The sequence below is a fragment of the Palaemon carinicauda genome, chromosome 40 (assembly GCF_036898095.1).
Source record: "Palaemon carinicauda isolate YSFRI2023 chromosome 40, ASM3689809v2, whole genome shotgun sequence".
NCBI classification, from domain to species: Eukaryota; Metazoa; Arthropoda; class Malacostraca; order Decapoda; family Palaemonidae; genus Palaemon; species Palaemon carinicauda.
Genome location: NC_090764.1, coordinates 42,665,104 through 42,689,247, shown reverse-complemented (window position 1 = coordinate 42,689,247; position 24,144 = coordinate 42,665,104). Strand labels below are relative to the sequence as shown.

At 45.8% G+C, this 24,144-nt stretch overlaps 2 protein-coding genes across 8 annotated transcripts in view; both read left to right on the top strand.

Annotated features, from left to right (window-relative positions):
• LOC137631735 (band 4.1-like protein 4) overlaps window positions 1–24,144 on the top strand; it is a 773,040-nt gene that overhangs the window by 458,283 nt on the left and 290,613 nt on the right. The gene's annotated exons all lie outside the window — the stretch shown is intronic.
• The window catches only part of LOC137631739 (differentially expressed in FDCP 8 homolog), a 222,534-nt gene that overhangs the window by 177,546 nt on the left and 20,844 nt on the right, over window positions 1–24,144 (top strand). For all 3 annotated transcript variants that reach the window (XM_068363646.1, XM_068363644.1, XM_068363645.1), the window contains 2 exons: window positions 8,176–8,417; window positions 14,748–14,969. In XM_068363646.1, coding sequence (XP_068219747.1) covers window positions 8,176–8,417; window positions 14,748–14,969 — 464 coding nt within the window. The remainder of the gene's footprint in view (window positions 1–8,175; window positions 8,418–14,747; window positions 14,970–24,144) is intronic.

The window sequence follows — 24,144 nt, the reverse complement described above, 5'->3', positions numbered from 1 at the left end:
GAAACTCCTATTGCAGTACAGTATCATGAGAAGTTTAGAATCTCTATGGGAATTGTATAATTTATTGTGTTTGCTTTTTTAATACTTACTGTGTTAAGGAGAATTAAAGAGCTCATGTTATTTTTTATAGAAAGGCCTTTTCTTAATCATGTCATGGTAAATGCAAGGATAAATGCTATTATAATTATGAGGTGAGATAAATCAAAATATTTTGATAATCTTTATGATTACAGTGCATTATAGATTTTTTTTATCAATTATCCACCTCCTAAAGAAATATGGAAGTGAGCCCTACAACTCATAGGTAAGATTCATTGAAATGAACAAAATTTTTTGATAAAATCTTTTTTTTCAATATTAATCTTACCCGATAATCATGTAGCTGTCAACTCCGTTGCCCGACAGAATTCTACGGAAGGGATACGCCAGCGATCACTATACAAGAAGGGGGTGTACTCACCAGCGCCACCTGTGGCCAGGTACTGCAGTACTTCTTGTTGACACCACCTCAATTTTTCCTCTGTCGTGCTTCCGGCAAGACCTACATGGATACGCTTATAATTTTGGAGTCTTGTTCACGGTTTTTGGTGAAGTATTGCTCTAAGATTTCAGCTTTCGCTATACAGGAAACTTGTCTCTTAGCTTAGATAGCTTTTAGATTGATTTGATTAATGGTTAACGATTTTTTTGCTTTAATTGGAATCCCCCTTGACTGTTCTTTGATTCAAGATGTCCGACCTTTCTCAAGCTCCTCCCCAAAGACGATGTAGGACTTGTATTAGGCGTATTCCGAAGGCCTCGGTTGATCCTCACACCGTTTGTTCCGACTGTAGGGGAAAATCCTGTCAGTTGGAAGATCGATGTGAGGAATGCGCCGGACTTTCGGAACTTGATTTTGTTCGATTCCTCAAGTATACCACTAAGTTAGAGAGAGAGAGAGTTAGGAGGAGTTCGGCTCGCTCTTCGCTTTATTCCTCACCCCATGATCCTCAACCTTTTCCTCCCCCTGTAGTGGCTACCCCCGATCCTACTATTTGTGCTCAGCCTGATATGTCTGATGTTTTACGTGCCATTCAGGCTTTAGGTGATAAAGTGGAGTCGGTAGTGAGTGACCACAAGTTCCTCTTGGCAGACGTCAAGGAACTTAAAGTGAAAAGTGCAGTGGGAAGTGGTAGTGCCAGTGCTGTGCCGAGTGCTAGTGTCAGTGTCAGTGTTGTGCGTGAGGGTACTTCTGTGCGTGCCAGTCGTCCTCCCAGTCCGGGACCTCTTGCAAGCTCCCAAGCCCAGGGGAGAAGCAATGTCGAAGGGCAAAAGGGTTCGGCAGGCCTTGATCGGCGCACAGCAGTATCCTCGGTGGTTGCGGGCGTATCTTACAGAGATCGTCACTTCCACTCTCAGACGATTGAGCCCTTATTTTCCTCGTCTGCAGAAGAATTTTCGGGGAGAAAACGCTGGACTCAGGTCTCAAGACCTCTTAAGCGTAAAGTCCAGACCGCACGAGTTCTACAGCCCGGATGTAGTCATTGGGCTAGCTCTGACTCGCCGCAGTCATCAGGTGACTGCACGCCTCCTAAGAGAGGTAAGGCGATGCCTCAACAGACCTCAACTTCTGTTAAGGCTCTGCCTCAACAGACCTCAACGTCTGTTGATCCCAAGATGGCTTTGCTGCAGTCTATGCAGTCGCAGCTTGCGGTATTGATGCGTGAGTTTCAGGCAGAGAAGGTTACACCTCCTCCTGCGAGCGCTCCTCCTCCTCTACGCAGTCCAGTCTGCCAGACGTACGAAGTTGAGGTTCCTCAAGCTACCTCCATGCGTGAGCTACCGCGTTGGGAGTTGCCAGATACCAGCGTTGTGCAGCAACCTCCACCTTCCTTGAGGCAGGAACCTCTTACCACGCGGCAACCTCCTCAACAATGGGGACAGGAGTCTTATGCCTTACAACCTCCTCTACCTTTGAGGCAAGAGTTTCTTGCAGTAAGACCACCCTCGAGGCAGCAACCTCTTGAGGTACGACAACCTCTGCCATCCTTGAGGCAGCCACCTCAGCTCTCGCAGCTGATACCTCCACTTTCCTCGAGGCGAGAACCTCAACTCTCGAGGCAAGCACCTCAAGAACCTCAACTCGTGAGACAGGAGCCTCTTTCTGCGCAGCCGCCACCTCAACTCTCGCAGCACCCACCTCAAGAACCTCAACTCGTGAGACAGGAACCTCTTACTGCGCAGCCACCTCAACCCTTGAAGCAAGCGCAACTCTTGAGACATGAACCTCATGCAATGAGTCAGCCACCTCAACGCATGCATCTACCTCTTTCTCCTCAGCTTGAGCAGTCTTTGCAGCCTGAACCTCAGGTTTTACTACAGTCGCCTCTCACCACGCTTGCTCCCCAGACTCCCGCAGAGCCTCCTTCTTCCCAGCCTCATGACTTTGTCATTACCAGCCCTCATCCTCTTCAACAGAGACTTGAGGATGAATCCGCAAGTGTATATGCACCCGCTTGTCAGGATTCTGCCGTTCAACATACCGCTGTAACTTTACCTCTCGCTTCTCAACCCTCAGGTGATGAGGTTTCTGAGGAGGAAGCTGCGCACCTGGATGATCCCTCTTCTGACGTAGAGGAACCCAAGTCGTTACCACCCTCCATTGACTTTCGCAAGGTCCTGGCTCTTTTCAGAGAAGTTTACCCGGATCACTTTGTTTCTGCTACCCCTCGCTCTCCTCCATCAGAGTTTTCTCTAGGCATGCAACCTGTTAAGTCTGCCTACACTAAGCTCGTCTTCGCTAGATCTTCTAAGAGAGCTTTGAGAATGTTAGGGGATTGGTTGCAGTCCAAGCAGCAACTAGGGAAGACGTCATTCATGTTTCCACCTACTAAGCTGACTTCTAAGGCGGGCGTATGGTATGCCACAGGAGAGGAACCAGGCTTGGGAATCCCTGCCTCTGCCCAGGCTGACTTCTCAAGTTTGGTTGACTCTCCACGAAGGTCGGCTATGAGGCGCTCTAAGGTCTGCTGGACCTTTTCTGACTTAGACCACTTCTTAAAGGGAGTCTTTCGCGCCTTTGAGATTTTTAATTTTCTCGACTGGTGCCTGGGGGCCTTGAGCAAGAAGACTGCCCCATCTGACAAGGACTCAGCCATGCTTATAATGTCCTGTATGGATAAAGCAATTCGCGATGGTTCCGGCGAACTTGCCTCCATGTTTGTTTCGGGAGTACTCAAGAAAAGGGAACAACTTTGCACCTTCCTTTCCACTGGTATCACCTCTTGTCAAAGGTCTCAGTTACTTTTTGCTCCGCTTTCTAAGTTCCTGTTTCCTGAGGACCTTATCAAGGAATTGTCTGCGGCTCTTATTCAGAAGGACACTCATGACCTTGTGGCCTCTTCAGCACGTAAGGCTAAGGTTGCTCCTTCGGTTCCTAGAACTTACCGCACCCCAGTGGCCGATACTCCTGCTACAAGATTTATTCCGCCCTTTCGTGGCAGAGCCCCCAGCCGAGGAAGTACCCGTCCAGACGGTTTCAGGGGCAGGTCCAAGAAAGGTCCCAAGCCTTCGAAAGGCAAACATTGACTCTCCTCCTCTCCAGGCAGCAGTAGGAGCCAGACTCAAGATCTTCTGGCAAGCTTGGGAAAGAAGAGGTGCAGACGCCCAGTCTGTCAAGTGGCTAAGGGAGGGTTACAGGATACTATTCTGCCGCAATCCCCCTCTGACCACTTCTCCCATCAACCTCTCTCCCAACTACAAGGAAAAGGACAAGAGGCTAGCGTTACACCAAGAGGTGTCGCTCCTGTTACAGAAGGAGGCAGTGGTGATAGTCCGGGACCATCAATCCCCGGGCTTCTACAACCGTCTCTTTCTGGTGGCCAAGAAGACAGGAGGTTGGAGACCGGTGCTGGACGTCAGTGCGCTCAATGCTTATGTCACCAAGCAGACGTTCACTATGGAGACGACGAAGTCGGTCCTAGCAGCGGTCAGGCAGGAGGACTGGATGGTCTCGTTGGATCTGAAAGACGCTTACTTTCACGTTCCTATTCATCCAGACTCCCAACCTTTCCTGAGATTCGTTTTTGGAAAGGTTGTGTACCAATTCCAAGCCCTGTGTTTTGGCCTAAGCACGGCGCCTATGGTGTTTACGCGACTGATGAGGAATATTGCGAAATTCCTCCACTTGGCGGACATCAGAGCCTCCCTTTATTTAGACGACTGGCTGTTAAGAGCCCCCACAAGTCGTCGCTGTCTGGAGAGTCTCAACTGGACTTTGGACTTGATCAAGGAACTGGGTCTTTTGGTCAACTTAGAAAAGTCCCAGCTTATTCCTTCCCAAACCATCGTTTACCTGGGAATGGAGATTCGGAGTCAAGCTTTTCGGGCTTTTCTGTCGGCCCCAAGAATCAGCCAAGCCCCAGAGTGCATTCTGAGCATGCTGAAGAGGAACAGATGCTCGGTGAGACAGTGGATGAGTCTAACAGGGACCCTGTCATCGTTAGCCCTGTTCACCGAGTTAGGGAGACTCAACCTCCGCCCCCTTCAATTCCATCTAGCAGCTCACTGGGACAAGAATATGACGCTCGAAGCGGTCTCTATTCCTGTTACCAAAGAGATGAAGACTACTCTCATGTGGTGGAAGACCAACATCCTTCTCAAGGAGGGTCTATCGTTAGCGGTTCAGACCCCCAATCTTCATCTCTATTCGGACGCATCAGACTCGGGCTGGGGCGCGACCTTGGACGGACAGGAATGCTCGGGAACATGGAACAGGGAACAGGAAACGCTTCACATCAACTGCAAGGAGTTGCTGGCAGTTCATCTGGCTTTAATGAACTTCAAGTCCCTCCTGCTAAACAAGGTGGTGGAGGTGAACTCCGACAACACCACAGCCTTGGCATACATCTCCAAGCAGGGAGGGACCCATTCGAGGAAGCTGTACGAGATAGCAAGGGACCTCCTCATTTGGTCAAGAAGTCTAAACCTCTCACTGGTAACGAGGTTCATTCAGGGCAATATGAACGTCTCGGCAGATCGCCTCAGCAGGAAAGATCAAGTCATCCCCACGGAATGGACCCTTCACAAGAGCGTGTGCAACAGACTTTGGACCTTGTGGGGTCAGCCAACGATAGATCTGTTCGCCACCTCCATGACCAAGAGGCTCCCTTTGTACTGTTCCCCAGTTCCAGACCCAGCAGCAGTTCACGTGGATGCTTTTCTGCTGGATTGGTCCCATCTCGAGCTATATGCATTCCCGCCGTTCAAGATCATCAACAGAGTCATTCAGAAGTTCGTCTCTCACGAAGGGACACGGCTGACGCTGGTTGCTCCCCTTTGGCCTGCAAGAGAATGGTTCACAGAGGTACTACAATGGCTGGTCGACGTTCCCAGGACTCTCCCTCTAAGAGTGGACCTTCTACGTCAACCTCACGTAAAGAAGGTACACCCAAACCTCCACGCTCTTCGTCTGACTGCCTTCAGACTGTCGAAAGACTCGCTAGAGCTAGAGGCTTTTCGAAGGAGGCAGCCAGAGCGATTGCCAGAGCAAGGAGGATATCCACTCGTAGAGTCTATCAATCCAAGTGGGAAGTCTTCCGAAGCTGGTGCAGAGCCAATGCAGTTTCCTCTACCAATACCTCTGTAACCCAAGTTGCTGACTTCCTGTTACATCTTAGGAATGTTAGATCTCTTTCGGCTCCTACGATCAAAGGGTACAGAAGTATGTTGGCTTCAGTTCTCCGCCACAGAGGTTTGGATCTTTCCTCCAACAAGGATCTACAAGACATCCTTAAATCTTTCGAGACTTCTAAAGAACGTCGATTATCCACTCCAGGCTGGAATCTAGACGTAGTCTTAAGGTTCCTTATGTCTCCTAGGTTTGAACCTCTCCAGTCAGCTTCTTTCAAAGACCTTACTCTCAAAACTCTTTTCCTCGTCTGCCTTGCAACAGCCAAAAGAGTTAGTGAGGTTCACGCCTTCAGCAGGAACATAGGATTCACATCCGAATCAGCAACATGTTCCTTACAGCTCGGATTTTTAGCAAAAAATGAACTTCCTTCACGTCCTTGGCCTAGATCGTTCGAAATTCCTAGCCTTTCCAACATGGTGGGTAACGAGCTAGAGAGAGTTCTTTGCCCTGTCAGAGCTCTAAAATACTATCTTAAAAGGTCAAAACCTATACGAGGACAATCAGAGGCCTTATGGTGTGCCATCAAGAAACCTTCGATGCCTATGTCCAAAAACGCAGTTTCGTATTATATTAGGCTTCTGATTAGAGAAGCTCATTCTCACATGAAGGATGAAGACCTTGCTTTGCTGAAGGTAAGGACCCACGAAGTGAGAGCTGTAGCCACTTCGATGGCCTTTAAACAGAACCGTTCTCTGCAGAGTATTATGGATGCAACTTTTTGGAGGAGCAAGTCAGTGTTTGCATCATTTTATCTCAAAGATGTCCAGTCTCTTTACGAGAACTGCTACACCCTGGGACCATTCGTAGCAGCGAGTGCAGTAGTAGGTGAGGGCTCAGCCACTACATTCCCTTAATCCCATAACCTTTTTTAACCTTTCTCTTGAATGCTTTTATTGTTGTTTTTTGGGTTGTTAAGGTAGGCTAGAAGCCTTCCGCATCCTAGTTGATTTGGCGGGTGGTCAATTCGTTCTTGAGAAGCGCCTAGGTTAGAGGTTGTGTAGAGGTCCTTTAGTATGGGTTGCAGCCCTTTATACTTCAGCACCTTAGGGTTGTTCAGCCTCCTAAGAGGAACGCTGCGCTCAGTAAGGAAGACAAACTTATTAAAGGCAGAGTAATGGTTCAAGTCGACTTCCTTACCAGGTACTTATAATTTCATTGTTATTTTGAATAACTGATAATATGAAATACGGGATACTTAGCTTCTTGATATACATGTACACTGGTTTTCACCCACCTCCCTGGGTGTGAATCAGCTACATGATTATCGGGTAAGATTAATATTGAAAAATGTTATTTTCATTAGTAAAATAAATTTTTGAATATACTTACCCGATAATCATGATTTAATTGACCCACCCTTCCTCCCCATAGAGAACCAGTGGACCGAGGAAAAATTGAGGTGGTGTCAACAAGAAGTACTGCAGTACCTGGCCACAGGTGGCGCTGGTGAGTACACCCCCTTCTTGTATAGTGATCGCTGGCGTATCCCTTCCGTAGAATTCTGTCGGGCAACGGAGTTGACAGCTACATGATTATCGGGTAAGTATATTCAAAAATTTATTTTACTAATGAAAATAACATATTTACATTTTTTCCTGCGAGTCACATAGTTCACCCTACTCCTTCCTCTGAGTTACATAGCTCACCCTACTTCTCCCTGCAAGTCACATAGTTCACCCTATTCCTCCCTTCAAGTCACATAGTTCACCCTATTCCTCCCTGCGAGTCACATAGTTCACCCTATACCTCTCTGCGAATCATATAGTTCACTCTGTTCCTCCCTGTGAGTCACAGCGTTCACCCTACTCCTCTACCTCCCTGCAAATTATATAGTTCACTCTGTTCCTCACTGTGAGTCACAGCATTCACCCTACTCCTCTACCTCCCTGCGAATCATATAGTTCACTCTGTTCCTCCCTGTGAGTCACAGCATTCACCCTACTCCTCTACCTCCCTGTGAATCATATAGTTCACTCTGTTCCTCCCTGTGAGTCACAGCATTCACCCTACTCCTCTACCTCCCTGCGAATCATATAGTGGTATGATTTACTAAGCATGAGTACTTCACCCAGACCATGGCCTGGTTTCTACCTCAGGCTATGAGTCCATTTTCATGCTGGTTGGTTCCTAGTGTGGGAGGCATAAAGGCAAAAGTGAGAACAATTTTATAATACTATTTTTAAGGTTTAAAATCTTGTGCTGCATTGATATTAACCATGTGACTTGCAGATAAGTACAGTTTTGACATGATAAATTATGATATTGAAATTCTGTTTCTTTTTGGTTTTCTTGCTATTAATATCTTCATAGTAGAATTTTCTGTATGTTTTTACTCACTTCATTGAAGATTTGAAAAGTTATATTTATCAGTGTAATCATGAAATAGATTGCATAAACTTTCAACTTATAATTGAAAATATTTTAGTTAAGTATTTAAAAAAAGGTTTATTGAGTGCAAAACTGATATTTTTTTTCTTCTGTTAATTTATCTTTATTTTACTCAGAAAATGCTTGGAGTGAACCTAGACGGTGTGACTATTCTGGCCTGTACTATTGCCCTGCATGCCATTGGAATTCTCGTGTAGTGTTACCAGCAAGAGTTGTTCATAATTGGGACTTTGAAGAACGAATAGTTAGTCGTCAAGCAAAACAGTTTCTTTTGCTAATGAAAAATAAGCCTGTGTTGAATGTGGAAAAAATTAATGGCTACTTATTCAAGTTTGTTGATGAGCTTGGTACAGTAAAGGTATGATAATTTCATAATTGTACAAAAGTATAATTTTTATTTTTGATACAGTGCAGTACAGTATACAGTATATTTTACTGTGTATGTTCCAGTGATTGATAGAGATCTCTCCCCATCATACCAAATATTCTTGTTTAGTAATAATTCTTGATATCTGTATACTGTACTATATGATAATCTTGATTAATGAACTGTGGCTATTTTGCCTTTTTATTGAGAGCACTAAGAGGAAAATAAGAGTTTGAAAAATATGAGACTTTTCTTTTTTTTTTGGGGGGGGGGGGGGTAAATTATCAAGATTCATAGTGCTGTTGCGTATAAAGCAAAAGCTTCTTGACCGTAAAATATTAAAACAACTATTCTGCCCCATGTGGCATCACAGTTGACTCCTGTGGCAACTGCTACTACATCACCAGACATCAGCCTGATCCTGTCAGGGTCTAGCAGTAGTCCTATCCATATTCACATTACTTACTGTAGCCAGTGAGAGTTGCCTCTCACACCTATTGTCGGGGACAATTTTTTCCTTTCTATTTCATATCATTGATGTGGTTTTCAGTTTGTTGTATATTCCTTAGTTCAGCAGTGTCTCGGTTATATCTTTAGTTGTAAAAGAGGATTCTTTTGAGAGATACTACACTAATAAGATTTTATTAGTGATTTTTGGTTGTCATTCATGATACCATAATGGCAACTTCATGGTATTCAATATCAGGTAACAGTATTGTTCTGGTCCTTTTACTGTAATTTATATAATACAGTATACTGTATTAGTTTAGAAGAGGTATTAAACTAGATACACTAATGCTTGGTAACTTGATGTTGCTTCAAAATCACTGAAGGTTTGAGAGTATAAATTTTGTTTGCTTTGTTGTTTTAGGTAAAAAAAATCTGGTCCAGTGAGTTGAGGTACCCTTTTTAATCTCAGTACAAAATATTACCATATTGTATTTGAAAAGACTTCCTTTTACGGTAACTTATTTTCATATTGACATACCTGTGAATATGTGACAAAGGAGTGCATGAAAGTGTATCTTACAAAGGTGAGCACTGTATGTCATGGCTAGTGATGATGGGGTTATGATATTATGGCAAAATAATCCTCGGTTAATTTATTGTATTGAAAGATGACAAATCTTATTCTATTCCATGTTTTTTTTATTTTAAGGCATGCAGATTGATACAGTACTACCTTTTTTCTATATTGACTGATTTTTGTCATTCAAATATGAAAAGATTAGGAATTTGATAATCTACTATCTGTACATTTATTTAAAAACAAGTAACTTCCATATATAAAATAGTCACCTCTAAAAGTGACCTCTATATATTGATAAAATTGAATTAAATATACTGAGAAAATTTCCAATGTACTTCCATTAGTGTATGAAATTCTCTTACAAATGGTTTTTAAATGAAAAAAAATGGTCAAGAAACAAAATACGTTATTTAGGTGCTCAAAGTAATCCCTAAATAACATTGTTTTGATTGGGCTGAGTCATGTCCCTGGAAAAGGAAAATGTGTGCAAGGAGTTAAGAATCCAACTGAACCTAGAGCAGTCCAGATTCGTCCCCCAACAGTCCATCAGGTACATAGGTAGTAGGTAGTAGGCTGGCCAGGGCACCAGCCACCCGTTGAGATACTACCACTAGAGAGTTATGGGGTCTTTTGACTGGCCAGACAGTACTACATTGGATCCTTCTCTCTGGTTATGGTTCATTTTCCCTTTGCCTACATATTCACACACCGAATAGTCTGGCCTATTTGTTACATATTCTCCTCTGTACTCATACACCTGACAACACTGAGATTACCAAACAATTCTTCTTACTGCACTGTAATTGTTCAGTGGCCACTTTCCTCTTTGTAAGGGTAGAAGAGACTCTTTAGCTGTGGTAAGCAGCTGTTCTAGGAGGACACTCCAAAATCAAACCATTGTTCTCTAATCTTGGGTAGTACCATAGCCTCTGTACCATGGTCTTCCACTCTCTTGGGTTAGAGTTCTCTTGCTTGAGGGTACACTTGGGCACACTTCTATCTTATATCTTATTTCTCTTCCACTTGTTTTGTTAAAGTTTTTATAGTTTATAAAGTGATATTTATTTTAATATTGTTGCTCTTCTTAAAATATTTTATTTTCCTTGTTTCCTTTCCTCACTGAGCTATTTTCCCTGTTGGAGCCCCTGGACTTATAGCATCCTGCTTTTCCAACTTGGGTTGTAGCTTAGCAAGTAATAATAATAATAATAATAGACTCGATTCAAGCCAGAGCTTTTCCATCCGCCAACAGAATTTAGAGATTCAGAGAAATAGCAGTGACATTTCTGAAAGGGAACCTCTTCTTGCCCACTTTTGGTAGAAACTGCTAGGCCTTCTCTTCTCGGAGAAACTTGCCCCCTGTGGGAGAATGCATCTCTGACCAGTGGACTATGAAGAACCAATGGTCACAGATATCAAAACACCCTGCGACCTTGCTGTTAAGATCACTGGAGGTAGTAAAGGATCTCCAATGGTGGCTGAACGAGGAGAACCTGTTAGCGGGAACCCCCCTTCAGGCAAATCCTCCTGTTCTCAGATGCTTCTCGCCAAGGGTGGGGTGCTCACCTAGGAAGGGAACAAATCTCGGGCCTATAGTCAGAAGAGGAAAAGGCCTTTCACATCAATTTTCTGGAAATAAAAGGAGCGCAACTAGCAATACTCCGCTTCTCAAAGACTGAAAGATCACTTTGCAGTGCTGATGAGCAACAACTCCACGGTAGTGACCTGCATCTCTAAACAAGGCGGCACAGCTTCTCTCCTAACGTGTCATCTAGCAGCAGAGATAATCAAGTGGACACAGTTCCAAGCAATCTCTCGTCGTGGTTTATCCTCGGGAAGAGGAACGTCATTGCAGACCATCTGACCCGTCGAGGGACGACAGTTAGTTCAGAATGGATTTTGCTTCCTCTAGTGACGAAGAGACTTTTGAGTGTGGGGTTCCCCATCTCTGGACATGTTTGCCACTCACTTGAATCACAAACTCCAGTGTATTGCTCTCTATTCCTAGACCAAGCTGCATTGATGGAAGATTCTTTTTAACACTTGTGGGACGGACTAGACCTTTACACTTATCTGCCAATCTTTCTGATTCGTCAAACATTGAACAGAGTCAAAACATCCAAGAGAGTCAAAGTAAACGCTAGTAACTCCAAAGTGGCCAGCAATGGAATGGTATTCAGACCATTTCCTGTATGGCCAAACTTTTTACAACAACCACACATAAAAAAGTTCCATGACACAGTGCATTGCCTGTCTCTTCCTGGTTGGAGACTATCCAGCATCTCCTCATAAAACATGCTTTTTGAGACCAACAGAGCAACAGCTTCCCGGGTATCTTCAAAAGTTTTCCGTTGCAGTATACCAGGCTAAGTGGAAAATCTTAAGTGATTTGTGTTATAAGGGGAATATTGCTCCATTCAAAGCCACTATTCACCTGATTGCAGATTTTTAGTGCGCTTAAGGAACAAGAAAAGCCTACCTATGCATAAAGCCTTAGACAGGGACCTTACCTTAAGGACTGTCTTCCTCCTTGCCTTAGCTTCAGCCAAGAGAGCAAGCAAATTACATGGTATCTTATCTTACGTCACATTCCAGAGGGTGGAAAGAACTATCCAGATTCCCGTTGAAAACGATATCAGATTTAAATCTTTTACAATCTTGTCTCTCACAGAGGTAACTTATGACCTGGAGGACATGTTACTCTGTCCCATAAGAGCAATGTGTAAATGTCTTAAAAGAATGCAGTACTGGCAGTACTGTATCTTGTAAATATCTGAAAAGAACAGTATCTTTGGTTTAAAATCCCCAATGTGTTCGTGAGCACTGGGCGCTCCAAAAAGAAAATATCCAGAAATACTGTCTTTTTCTGGTTTAGAGAAACAATCATGAGAGCTTATAAATCCTCTGGGAAAGCATCGCCAACCCTCCCCCTTCAAGCACATGATATATGTGAGCTTGCTGCAACCTTAGCATTCCACAAAAACCACACTTTTAGTACAAGTCCTCAAATCTGGTGTATGGGAAAGACAAACCACTTTTACAGACCATTATTTTAAAGATTGCACACACAAGTCTTTAGACATCTCTATTTAGGCCCTATTGTTGCAGCACAACAAATAATCTAATTACAGTATAAGCTCTTATGGGACATATAACTGTTTTATCTCAGCCATCATTTACTCTTTACATTTCCTGTCTGACCGATCTCATAAGATTGGTCTCGTGAAACACTGAGCATTTTGCTGTGATGATGATGAGATGGGAGGCCAGATGGAAACCTCCGTCCCTCTTCATCCAGCTCCGATGGACTGGAGCGTGGTATGGACGAGTCCAATACCTTTCGGTGGTAACCTTGCGGAGGAGACCACTCGGGAAGATCTTTCCTCTCGCAAGCGTAAGGAATGATTCTCGCCTCTCTCTCCTGATGGCGAAGCGCCCCGCAGACGAGGGAGCTGCCGCTCAGAAGAGGAGGTCGGAGAAGATCTCTCCTCTCACAAACAAGAAGATTGATTAACTCCTCCTTCCAATGGCGCATCACCTTGTGAATGAGGGACCTGCCACTCAGAAGGTTGTGTCGGTTTGTCTATTGTCGGAAGGTCAGCTGCGCAACACTGGAAGGAGAACCTTCTGGTTTCCCAAGTTGCTTCTCATTCTGTTGGGCAAGCCCGGATAGAGGGTCAACTCCCTTAACAACCTCTGGAACAAAGTCGAACCTTGTTCCTGAGACCTTTGGGTCTCTGGACAAGTCAATCCTAGGAGTGCTTGTCCTCAACTGGTCTTATCCTCCCTTGAAGCAGGTGAACGTCGGGGAGAGCAGAAGGTTAAGACTCAGCGCTTGAGTGCACATGCACACCCAAACGTAGGATCTCCTGTAACTTCTCCGAGACGGAGGACCCGTCAACCCTAAAGAGGGCCGCAGTAGACGAACCACATCGTGTGAGAGAGACTTCCTAACGGAGGACTTCTTCACTGTCCTTCTAGGGCGCCTCTTGTACTCGACCGTTCCCCAGAGAAGCCTGTCAGGCAGAGTCAGGATGGAGAGATCAAGCCAGAGGAGAAAGAAGTTGGGTCTTCTTCTTCCCTTTCGAAGCTGAACTCGAAGGAGAAGACTTCTTTTTCTTCCGCCTACCAAACCTCACCCACTCTGAGAGCAACCATTCCCAGTACACACTACAAGGAGACTCCTTCATTTTATTTGTTCATTTATTTAGTTATCTATTTATCTTTATTTTATTTAAATGGCGTGGATATTTCCACATTCGTTATTACTCCCTGCTTAGATGAATGGGAGAAAGGATCACGGTTGGGAGGTATTCACAGATTAATTTTCATACTTCCATGTGCATGTAGTTATAAATCTCTTGCTTTTCTTGCTTGCTTGTAGTTCCCTGATCATGTTTAAAATAATGAGCTCCTTTAATCTTCCATTCCTAGAGGCTTAAAGATGGATTCCAGTTGTAATAAATCCAGTTATAGGTTTAGCATCTTGATTTGCCTCACATAAATAGTGATTTATGGAGCTGTAAATGATAGGTTTTTCTGACTAAAATATTATTCTGAAAACAAAACTAATGTCTGCATTCAAGACACTTGACTGTGATAGGGATATTCTGCCTCCCATCAGCATCCTTTCCATTGCCTGCCCCTTTCTGGTTGAGCTCTAGAACATTAATCTGTCTCTTGCCTCGGCCACTCAAAGCAACCTATACGCAGTACTTGCTCAAAAGCTAATTACTCAGTCAACTCGACATAGTGACTAGCTGAGGTTGTTCAACCATAAATCCAAGATTTGAACCAGGACTCTAAAAGGTGCATGTGCACACCTACTGTTATGCACTTGCCTTATTAGTGCAGCTTTCTCTTGTAGTGAATGAAGGGTGTCTGAAGAACTTACTCCACCATGAATGTAGTTTGTATTAGAAATTAATTTTTTTTTAGTTCAATTGTGTCTGTTCTGCTTGTTGCTATAGTTTTCTCCATGAAGTCTGGGAATATTTTCAGAAATCCTTTTTTTACATTTATCCCTATTGAAAAGAAAGAAATTATTTGTGCAGATTTTGAAATATATTATTTATAGGTAACAGATTTGCTTATTTTTTGCCAATTTTTCATTAAATCAGTACTGTACTTTTATTTTAATAGTTTATTAAAACCCTACATCCTTAGAGATACATGATGGAGAAATTATAAGCTTATATTTATTGAAAACTGAGGTAGCTTTCATTTGAAATTACCTACAAAGTTTTTTTGTGGTTTTCCAATGTTTCTACAGTTCTGATATTTCATTTCAGAAACTCAGAGAAGATCTCTTGGTTATGAAACAGTATCTAGGAACTTGTAGGTCTGCGCAGGAATCTCGAATGTTGCGACAGTTGGAAGAGCGGCAGCATTTTGTTGAAAATGCACATATGTACTCACTTCAGGATCTGATTGATACTAATTCAGGACAGTTGGTAGAATACTTGAAAAAAGTACACGAAAGTTTTTCAAATCACATCAAGAATGAATGTTTGGTAAGTAAGGATTGACTATAATTAATACCAAAATTTAGGTTTTTGCATTTTTATATAGGACTAAAAATTATTAATTGTTCCCTAACTGAAATACAAACGTACGCTTTTAATTTGGGGTATTACTTTTGGCGAAGATAAAAGGATGAGCCATTAAAATTTTGCGAGGGTTAACTACCTATCCCACTAGTTAGCAGGGAGGTAGGGGGCTTAGCTAGCTACCCCCTTCACACACACCTGTGACTGAGCTCACTTTGCTTGGAGGTAGGACTTTAAGGGGGACAGGGTCAGTGGAGAAGTTTGTATAAATAGCTGAAGTTTAGTATCGTTAGGAAAAATACAAATAATCTCTGAATTTGTCATTTGTTCCAACACGGAGTACTTACCTCGAAATACTTTCTTAGGAGTATCTGGGATCTCCCCCCCTATCCGACCAAGAATTTTGCGTAGTTCCCCCATCTCCGTTTCCCTTGTTGGGTCGCCCCGTGGTGGATGGATACTCGCCTTGAGGTGACCCTGGGTCAGCGCACGAGAGTGTGTTGCTAGGTCTGACTTGCCAGTAAGCATCTGGTCGCGGCGTAGATATCCTCTCGCTGCTCTCTCACATCCCGTCCGACCCACCTTTGTGTTACCACGTGTTTCCTTTGTGCTTTCCCATCCCTTTGTGCCTTACCATTCACATCTTTTCCCTGTGTTACTTGTGTTGTTTGGTGTTTTAGTGCTTTCCTTATGGAATATCAGCGTCGCTGTCCCGGGCCTAAGGCCAGTAAGTCTTGCGGAGCGTGGCTCTCTAACCCCGATGTAGATCCGCACACGTTTGGAGGGTGCGTCCTGGCCTGTACTACAGTGGGCCTTGTACGCAATGAAAAGAAGAAGGCGTCGAAGAAGTCGCCTAAGAAGTCAGGCGTCTCCTCGCCCTTGATGTCGCCTTCAGCTCCGTTGGAGAGAGGTTCTTCTTCCCCTTCCCCTACCCAGAGTAGGGAATGAGGTAAGTCCATTGTGGGGAAACGGCCCATTGCCGTTCCCCATGAGTCTGATGTCGATGATTTTGATTGTATTGTGTCTACGCAGACATGTGGGGAGTCTGCTAGTGTGGAGGAAGTGTGTGCTGTAGACGAGGTTCTGGTGCCCGCAGGACCCGTCTCGAGTGAAGACCCGGTGTGGGGGAGGTCAGGAACGGCTCCTTCCCTTCCATCGTGGCAGTGCTTTACAGGTTCAGCGGTTTCCGGGGGTGTGCTTGACAAAGTAAGCCAGACCACAGGCTCTTCAGACCCAGACTCCATTGTGTGGACGGTACCTAGGATCCTTCAGGTCACCTATGCGGCAGGAGGAAGAGTTTTCGGGCTGGTTCGCCTCTCAGAAGGCTCTACGCACGCCCCTGGTGCCTTCAGCAGCGCTCCCGTTGGACTTCATGCAACCTGTCACACCGGTAGCACAATTACAAGCCCCTAGGTTGTTTGCAGAATACTCAGAGGACTCAGCTAGCTCATATTCTTCTTCTTTCTCCTCGGAGTATTCTTCGTCCTACAGTTCATCTGCGTCGGAGGACTTCAACGACCGAGAGACGATAAGGAAGCGGAAGCGGGCTAGAAGGAAGAAGTCGAGCTCGTACGTAAGCCCTTCGAGGAAGAAGGCCAAAGTTTCGAGGAGGAAGAGCAAGAAAGGAATTCCTCCAAGAGGAAGTGGGCTAAAGTGGCTTTCCCCCCACCCTAGCGGGTCGAACAGGGCTTTTGCCACTCCAGTGCCGCCCCCAGTGGCCGCTGGAGCCGCCCTCAGTGGCCGCTGGAGCCGCCCCCAGTGGCCACTGGAGCCGCCCCCAGTGGCCGCTGGAGCCGCCCCCAGTGGCCGCTGGAGCCGCCCCCACGCCCTTGCCCAGTGTCTCTTCGGCTCCGTCCGCCCATCAGATGCAGCCATTGGCACACGTAAACTTTACCTTGCCTTTGCCCGGCAATTCACCGGCTCCATCTGTCCAGCGGAGGCAGCTGCTGGCTCGGCCCGGCAGCATGGCATCCATACCTGTTGCCACGCCAGCCCCATCCAAGCATCGGAGGCAGCCGCTGGCATATCAGGGTACCTACACCCCACGGAATTCCCCGGGAGGGGGTAGACCCATGTTAGCTACCTCCGTCCCAGCAGCTCCATCCATGAAGGAGGCAAAGTGGCTTTCCTCCCTAGTGGGTCGAACAGGGCTCTTGCCGCTCCAGTGCCTGCCTCAGTGGCCGCTTGAGCTGCCCCCGCGCCTTTGCCCAGTGTCTCTTCAGCTCCGTCCCCCCGTCGGATGCAGCCGTTGGCACACGTAAACTTTACCTTGCCTTGGCGCGGCAAGTCACCGGGTACATCCGTCCAGCGGAGGCAGCCGCTGGCTCGTCCCGGCAGCATAGCATCCATACCCGTTGCCACGCCAGCTCCATCCAAGCACCGGAGGCAGCCGCTGGTATATCAGGGTACTTACACCCCCCGGATTTCCCCGGGAGGGGGTAGACCCATGACGGCTACCTCCGTCCCTGCGGCTCCACCCGTAATGAAGGGAGCCGCTCCATCGGACCAGCCAGAAGTGAGGGACAGCCGCCCCCACGGATCCATCCGTGCTCGAGGATGCAGCTGACACAGAGGATCAAGTGGTACAGGGCTTGTTAGACACGGGCGAGTGTTCCCCCGGCGAAGTGTCCTCTTATAGAAAAGTCCTGGCTCTGGTCCACCACCACCACAGATTAGACGAGCCTAAACCGTCATTAGAGCAGGCTTGGCTTTCAGGTTTGGGGAGGATGGTGGATAACCCCGGCCAGCAGAAACCATCCTTGGCCCTACCGCTAGCGACGGACATGGCACTAGGCATGGAGCACGTCGATAAATACGTTGAGGGACATAAGAACACCCTAAGAGCCCAAGGGTCCTTTAAGCTCCTGCCGGGACCGAGGACCCAGAAGAAATTCTATGTTCCAGACGGACGTCATGCAGGTTCCCTCTCGTTGGAAGAGGCCGTTGCAACGTTAAACCAGGGCAGTGCAGATGACAGAACCCTCACTGCACCAGTGGTTTTCTCTCAGGTGGTGGCCGCCATGATGGAGGTCACCTCGCAAGACATAGTCAATATGACCTCCTGGCTGGACCAGTGGGCGTGCACCTTGGCAGGGTTCCGGCCATCTCACGACCTGCCAGAGAATCAGGCCCTTCTACAAGAACTCATTCGTTTGGGAGGGAAGGCGATGAAGTCCCTTACCTTCCAGTCCCGGACCCAGCCTCCAAACTGGGTGTTAAGGAGGAGGGACACGGTCCTTAACAGGATCTCCCGTAGACTTCCCGAACGGGAAACAAAGTTTCTGAGGAATGCGCCGGTGTGGGGTGTGACCGTATTCCCCCTGCAGGCAGTAGAGGAAACTATGGAGAGAGTGGGCAAAATTAAGGACTCAGTGGAGCCCAGGCAGTCAGTGGCAAGACGTCCTCCCCATAAGAGACCATCAGCGGACGTGGCCTACCCACCTACTGCACCAGCTAGATAGGAGGCCCCCTCCACTTCCTGGCAGCAATCCCCGCGGCCCTGCCCCTGGAGCGGTGCCCCGGCCCAGTCCTCCTTTAGACAAAAGTACGCCGGCTCAAGGAGTGCTAGCAGCCTTGAGGGAAGGGGATTTCATGATGTCACTGGAGCTGCAGAAGGTCCGCGAACCACTCCGCATGGTACCATAGCGGAGCTATGAGGGTCATTGAGACGTTGACCGATGTTCTGGTCTTGTAGAGTACCCTTCTCATCAGAGAGAACAGGGGAAAGGCGTAAACGTCGATGTTGTCCCACCGCTGTTGGAATGCATCTTGCCAGAGAGTCTTGGGGTCTGGGACTAGGGAGCAGTATAGTGGGAGCCTGAAGTTCAGGGCCGTTGCGAATAGATCCACAGTCGGAGAACCCTACAGTGTTAGGACTTTGTTGGCTACTAGATGATCCAAAGACGACTCATTACTCACTATCTGAGGTGCTCTACTCAAATTGCTGGTGAGCACATTCTTCTTGCCTGGAATGAAGAGGGCTGGTAGTGGTACCAGGTGAACCTCGGCCCATCTCAGTATCTTTACTGCTAGATGGGATATGGGCTGCAAAAAAGTACCTCCTTGTTTGTTGATGTAAGCCACTACTGTGGTGTTGTCGCTCATCACCACCACTGAGGGACCCGCCAGAAACTGATGGAACTGTTGAAGGGCCAGAAAGACGGCATTCATCTCTAAGAGATTTATGTGGAGGTACTATTTGGACTCTGATTAAAGGCTTGAGGTCTTGTAGTGCAACACATGAGCTTCCCACCATTCTTTTGACGCTTCTGAAAACAGCATCAAGTCTGTAGGGAGAACGAGAAGATCTATGCCCCTCCGCAGGTTCTCGTCTGCCACCCACCACTTGAGGTCCATCCGTTTCTTCTGGTCCCATGCGGATCAGAATGTCCGGGGACTCAAAAGCCTGATTCCAATTGGATTTCAGTCGCCACTGGATGGATCGAATCCTGAGGCGGCTGTTGGGAACTAGATGGACCAAGGATAATAGGTTTCTGAGCTGGGAGTTCTTCTCGTCTGAGAAAAGGTCTTGCGACCTTTCTCAGCCTCATTATCTTGCTTCTGATGGGAAGGCTTTGTGGAGATTGGTGTCTAAAATTGTACCCAGGTATACCAGTCTCTGAGTGGGATGCAGGGTGGACTTCTTGAGGTTTTACCATGATCTCCAGATCTTGGCAAAGCCTCAGAAGTTTGTCTCAGTGCTAAAGAAGTGTTGCCACCGAGTCTGCTAAGATCAGCCAGTCATCCAGATAACGGAGGAGATGGATGCCAATCCTGTGAGCCCAGGATGACACTAGGGCAAACACTCTGGTGAAGACTTTGGGTGCTGTGGAAAGACCGAAGCACAGTACCCTGAACTGGTAATTCCTGTTAGGCAGAATCTTAGATACTTCCTTGAAGACGGATGGATTGGGATCTGGAAGTACACTATGCGTCCTTTAGTTCCAGTGTACACATGAAGTCCTGTGGTCTTACTGCTTGTCTGACCGTGTCTGCCATCTCCAAGCTGAATGAAAACTGTTTGACAAACTTGTTCAGAGCCGAGAGGTCGATAACTGGGAAGTCGTTGAGGACCTCCTGGAGAGCGCTTTCTCCAACATGGTCTGAACTTCTGCCTGAAAGGCTAGCCTCTTTGCTGATCCCATTGCAAAGGAGTCTATTGTCACTGGATCCTTGATCAGGGGAGGGAGAGATGACATGAACGGGACGCGATACCCTGAACGAATCACGGAGGTTGTCCAGGGATCGGCCCGAGTTGCTTCCACCTGTCCCAGCAAATTTGCAGGGATTCCTCTACTGGTTGACGAGCAGGGGGATTGCCTATCCTAGCGTTTGCGGCCACAGCCGCTCCCTCTAGGATGTTTTTCTCCCTAGAGGACTTTTAGCCTTTCTTGACCTTGGTTGAAAAGGGCTTCTTAGACACTTCTTTCTTCGATGCTGATTTGCTTGCCGAGGCTTTTGATCTTGTTGGGCTGCAGAGTAGCTGGTGGTCTGTAGAGCCAGGATGCTAGGGACCTATAGAGGAGAGAGTCCTGGTGGGACTTCCTCCACCTCTCTGCAGCTTGCTCGACATCCCTAGGCTTGAACAACGAGGAACCCTCGAGAGAGGAGTTCCTGAGCCTTGCGATCTTGGCATTAGGGACTTGGTGATGGAACCTCTTGGATACAAAGTCTCTGCACTTGAGGATGGTTTTGGCCCACAAGTTTGATACTTGGTGGGCCAGGATCTTGATCGTCCGGGCACCCGGGAGGAGGAAGGCTCCCATTGCCTTCCTGGTACTTTGCTTGGAGAAGTCCTCGATCTGTACCAGGATTCCTAAGGATCCTAACCATAGATCCAGCCACGAAGTAGCCTGCATGGGATACTTCACGACCTTTTCTTGGTTGAGGATCTCCGCCGCCGAGAATGCGACTTGACGGCCGGAGAGTCTCTCTTAGTCAGTTCTTCCAGAGAATGGTGAAGTGGAAGAGCTAGTCAAGGCTTGTCCAAGAACTCGTAATACCTCCTTTGCTGAACACGAGGAGGTGGGAGGAGCTTGGCGGATGAGCTCGAACGAAGGGAGGAGAACTCGGAGAGCTTGGCGGAGATCTTACTACGGGCACTCTTCAGCCCTTGAGACCAGGGCAAAGCTGCACTGGACATAGTGGGCTTCTGAGTACCGAAGACATGGTCTAAGACTGTGTCTTTGCCCTCCTGAGGACCTATCTCTGGGTCGGATAACCTGTTTTGAGCCTTCATCAAAATCAAATGTTCTGACTCCTCCTGTTCTGCTTCTGAAGCGAGACTGGCAGCGAAGTCTCCATCATCCACTGCCGGGAACTCGTCTGGGGGTAGTTCGTGGTCGTCTCTACGGTGGCTGACTTTCATGACCCCTTTTGCAGCTCTGGCGGTCCTCAAAGAGGACTTAGGCATCATTTTGGAGCCCTTTGACTCCTTGCGAGGAAGAAGGTATGCTTCCAGCATGGAAGGCCTGAACAGTCTGGACTTCCTGGAAGCCTCCGAAGACGTGACATTACTGTCATGAGGCAAGTCTTCCTCCGTAGGTGGTAGGGGGAGAATATAACGGGTTTCTCTCGTGACACCCTTGGCAGTGATTGCAAAGAGCCAGGAGAGCTGGGGAAAGGAGAACCGGAAAGGTTCAACTTTGTCCTCAATGGCCTAACAGGAGTCACCTTTACCCTAGGCAAAGATTCGATCTCAGGAACTCCTCTTTTCCTCTTCTGTGGGGAGACAGCCGAGGTCCTTTGCCGTGCGTCTGCTGAAACCGATGAATGCTGGAGGTTCTCAGAGGCTTCCGAAGTGCTGGCTGAAAGGGCAGGTCCAAAAGCTTGCACAACTGCCCTGACGATGGCTCCTAACCAGGGCTGTCTGCTGATGCTGGCGCTGTCTGAGAGGTCCCCTGAAGGGAAGGAAACTGAAGGTACCTTCTGAGAAGTCTTATCCGGAGCCTCTGATCTATTTGGGTCCGCCTTAGGTCCCGGTAGTTTTGGGGTCTCCTTTCCCGGCAGTCGCACTGTTATGCATTTACGGGAAGGGTAATGGGGCGACGGTGACCTATGAAGTGGGACTCTGCCCTTCCTCGGAGAGAGGACTGATGATCTGAAGGGCGATCTCCGCTCCTGCTCCTTCCCTCTGTGATCACGTACCTGTTCTTTACAGGTTGTTGCGACTTCTTGGTAGTTAGAGGAGGATGGTGGCTGCTGTCTTTCATCTGTGTTTCAAGGCTTTGAGCAACCTTGGGTTGCTGAAGCAATGGTGAAGGCTTGCGTGTTGGTGAGCGTCTATGCGTTGGTGAGCGTCTATGCGTTGGTGAGCGTAGCCTTGATGGAGAAGGCTAATGTGGTGGAGAGCTCCGGAAAGTAAGTGAGCGCTGCCGAGATGGCGATCGTTGACGAGCTGGTGATGGTTGACAAGCCGGTAAAGGGTGACGCGGAGGCAATGATTGACTCGTTGGATGGCGTTGTTACTGCACCACTTGATGATTTGTGGGCGAGTGCCGACGCAGTAAACGCTGACGCTTAGGAGACTGCTATGACGTATGCATATCAATCACACTAGCGATTTATTTGTGTTTTCATTTCGGTAAGTAAATAACAAAGCATTACATATTTTTTCTTTTGTCTAATGATTATTTATTTGAAATTAATTTTATATCAATATGTACATATTTCAGTTAGAAATCACAATGAACTGTAGTGTGTGGTATGTACGAATGCACAATGCTACTACGTATGCATATCAAATGCATTAGCAATTTATTTTTTTCATTTCTGTAAATAAATAACAGATTGTAACATATTTTTCCTTTTAGTCTAATAGTTATTTATTTATAATTAATTTTATATACAGTAAATAAGTACATATTCAAGTTAAAAAACAACAGTGAACAATACTTTCTTGTAAGTACGAAAGTACAATGCTACTACGTATGCATATCAAACACTAGCGATTTATTTTTCTTTCATTTCGGTAATTAAATAAAAGATAGCAACATATTTTTCCTTTTAGTCTATTAATTATTTACTTACAATTAATTTTATATCAATAAGTACATATACAAGTTGAAAAAAACAACGAACAGTACTTTCTGGTATGTATGGGTGCTCAATGCTACTGCACTTATTAAACACATTAGCAATTTATTTTTTCTTTCATTTCGATAAATAGATAACAGATCGTAACATATTTGTTTCCTTTTAAAGTCATGCTTATTTATTTACAATTGATTTTATATGGTTTTTATACATTTTGTTTAAAGCTATTATTAATGTGAATACATTCTCTCTCTCTCTCTCTCTCTCTCTCTCTCTCTCTCTCTCTCTCTCTCTCTCTCTCAGAGGGGCCTTACTATACACACATAGAACAGATTTAACTTAAATCTTTGTTTTTCTAGAGAGAGTCAGGTAAATGCTATACTCACTATAAACTTTTACTTTACTTAAATCTATGTTCGATTGTATGCAGGGATTAAGACATCATTCAATTTCGTCAGCTGATCTGTAGCTATAGCTAACTACGTAGTGTATATGAACTGAAAGATGTCAAAAATAATCATTATTTTCTATGTTATTTGAACTTCGTTTAATAATTTTTGTAGTTTTCTATTAACAATTCAAGATGTATATTAACAACAGCAATTACAGATTGTTTTTATTTTGGTTTTGTTGTCAGCGGTTTTTAAGGTCCTGACGGTATCACAATTATACTCGCATATAGTTGACAGAGTATTGTTGATATGATTTTGCTCCCTATTACGTAATCCTTGAAATAAGAACTCTGTTCAACGAACTCTAGACCAGCTTGTTATTAAGATGCATATCGAACAACAACAACTACAACAGACGACTCATCTGTTGACGCCGACGATCCACAGCTTTCTACATACGCGATATAAACAAAGATATTGAACATAAACATTGTTAAATGTAACCATTAATTTTATTTTATGCTATCGCAATATAATTTTATAACTTAATTTGTTATTCAACCTTACAAAATCTTTTTAATTTATACTATCTTAGAGCAAACCACATTCACAAATGAAGAGCCACAATGTACTGTAAACAAGCTAAATTGTAAACATGTATATTTAAAAGTATGGATGTACATTACTTGTAAAATTATATTACTTTCTTGTTA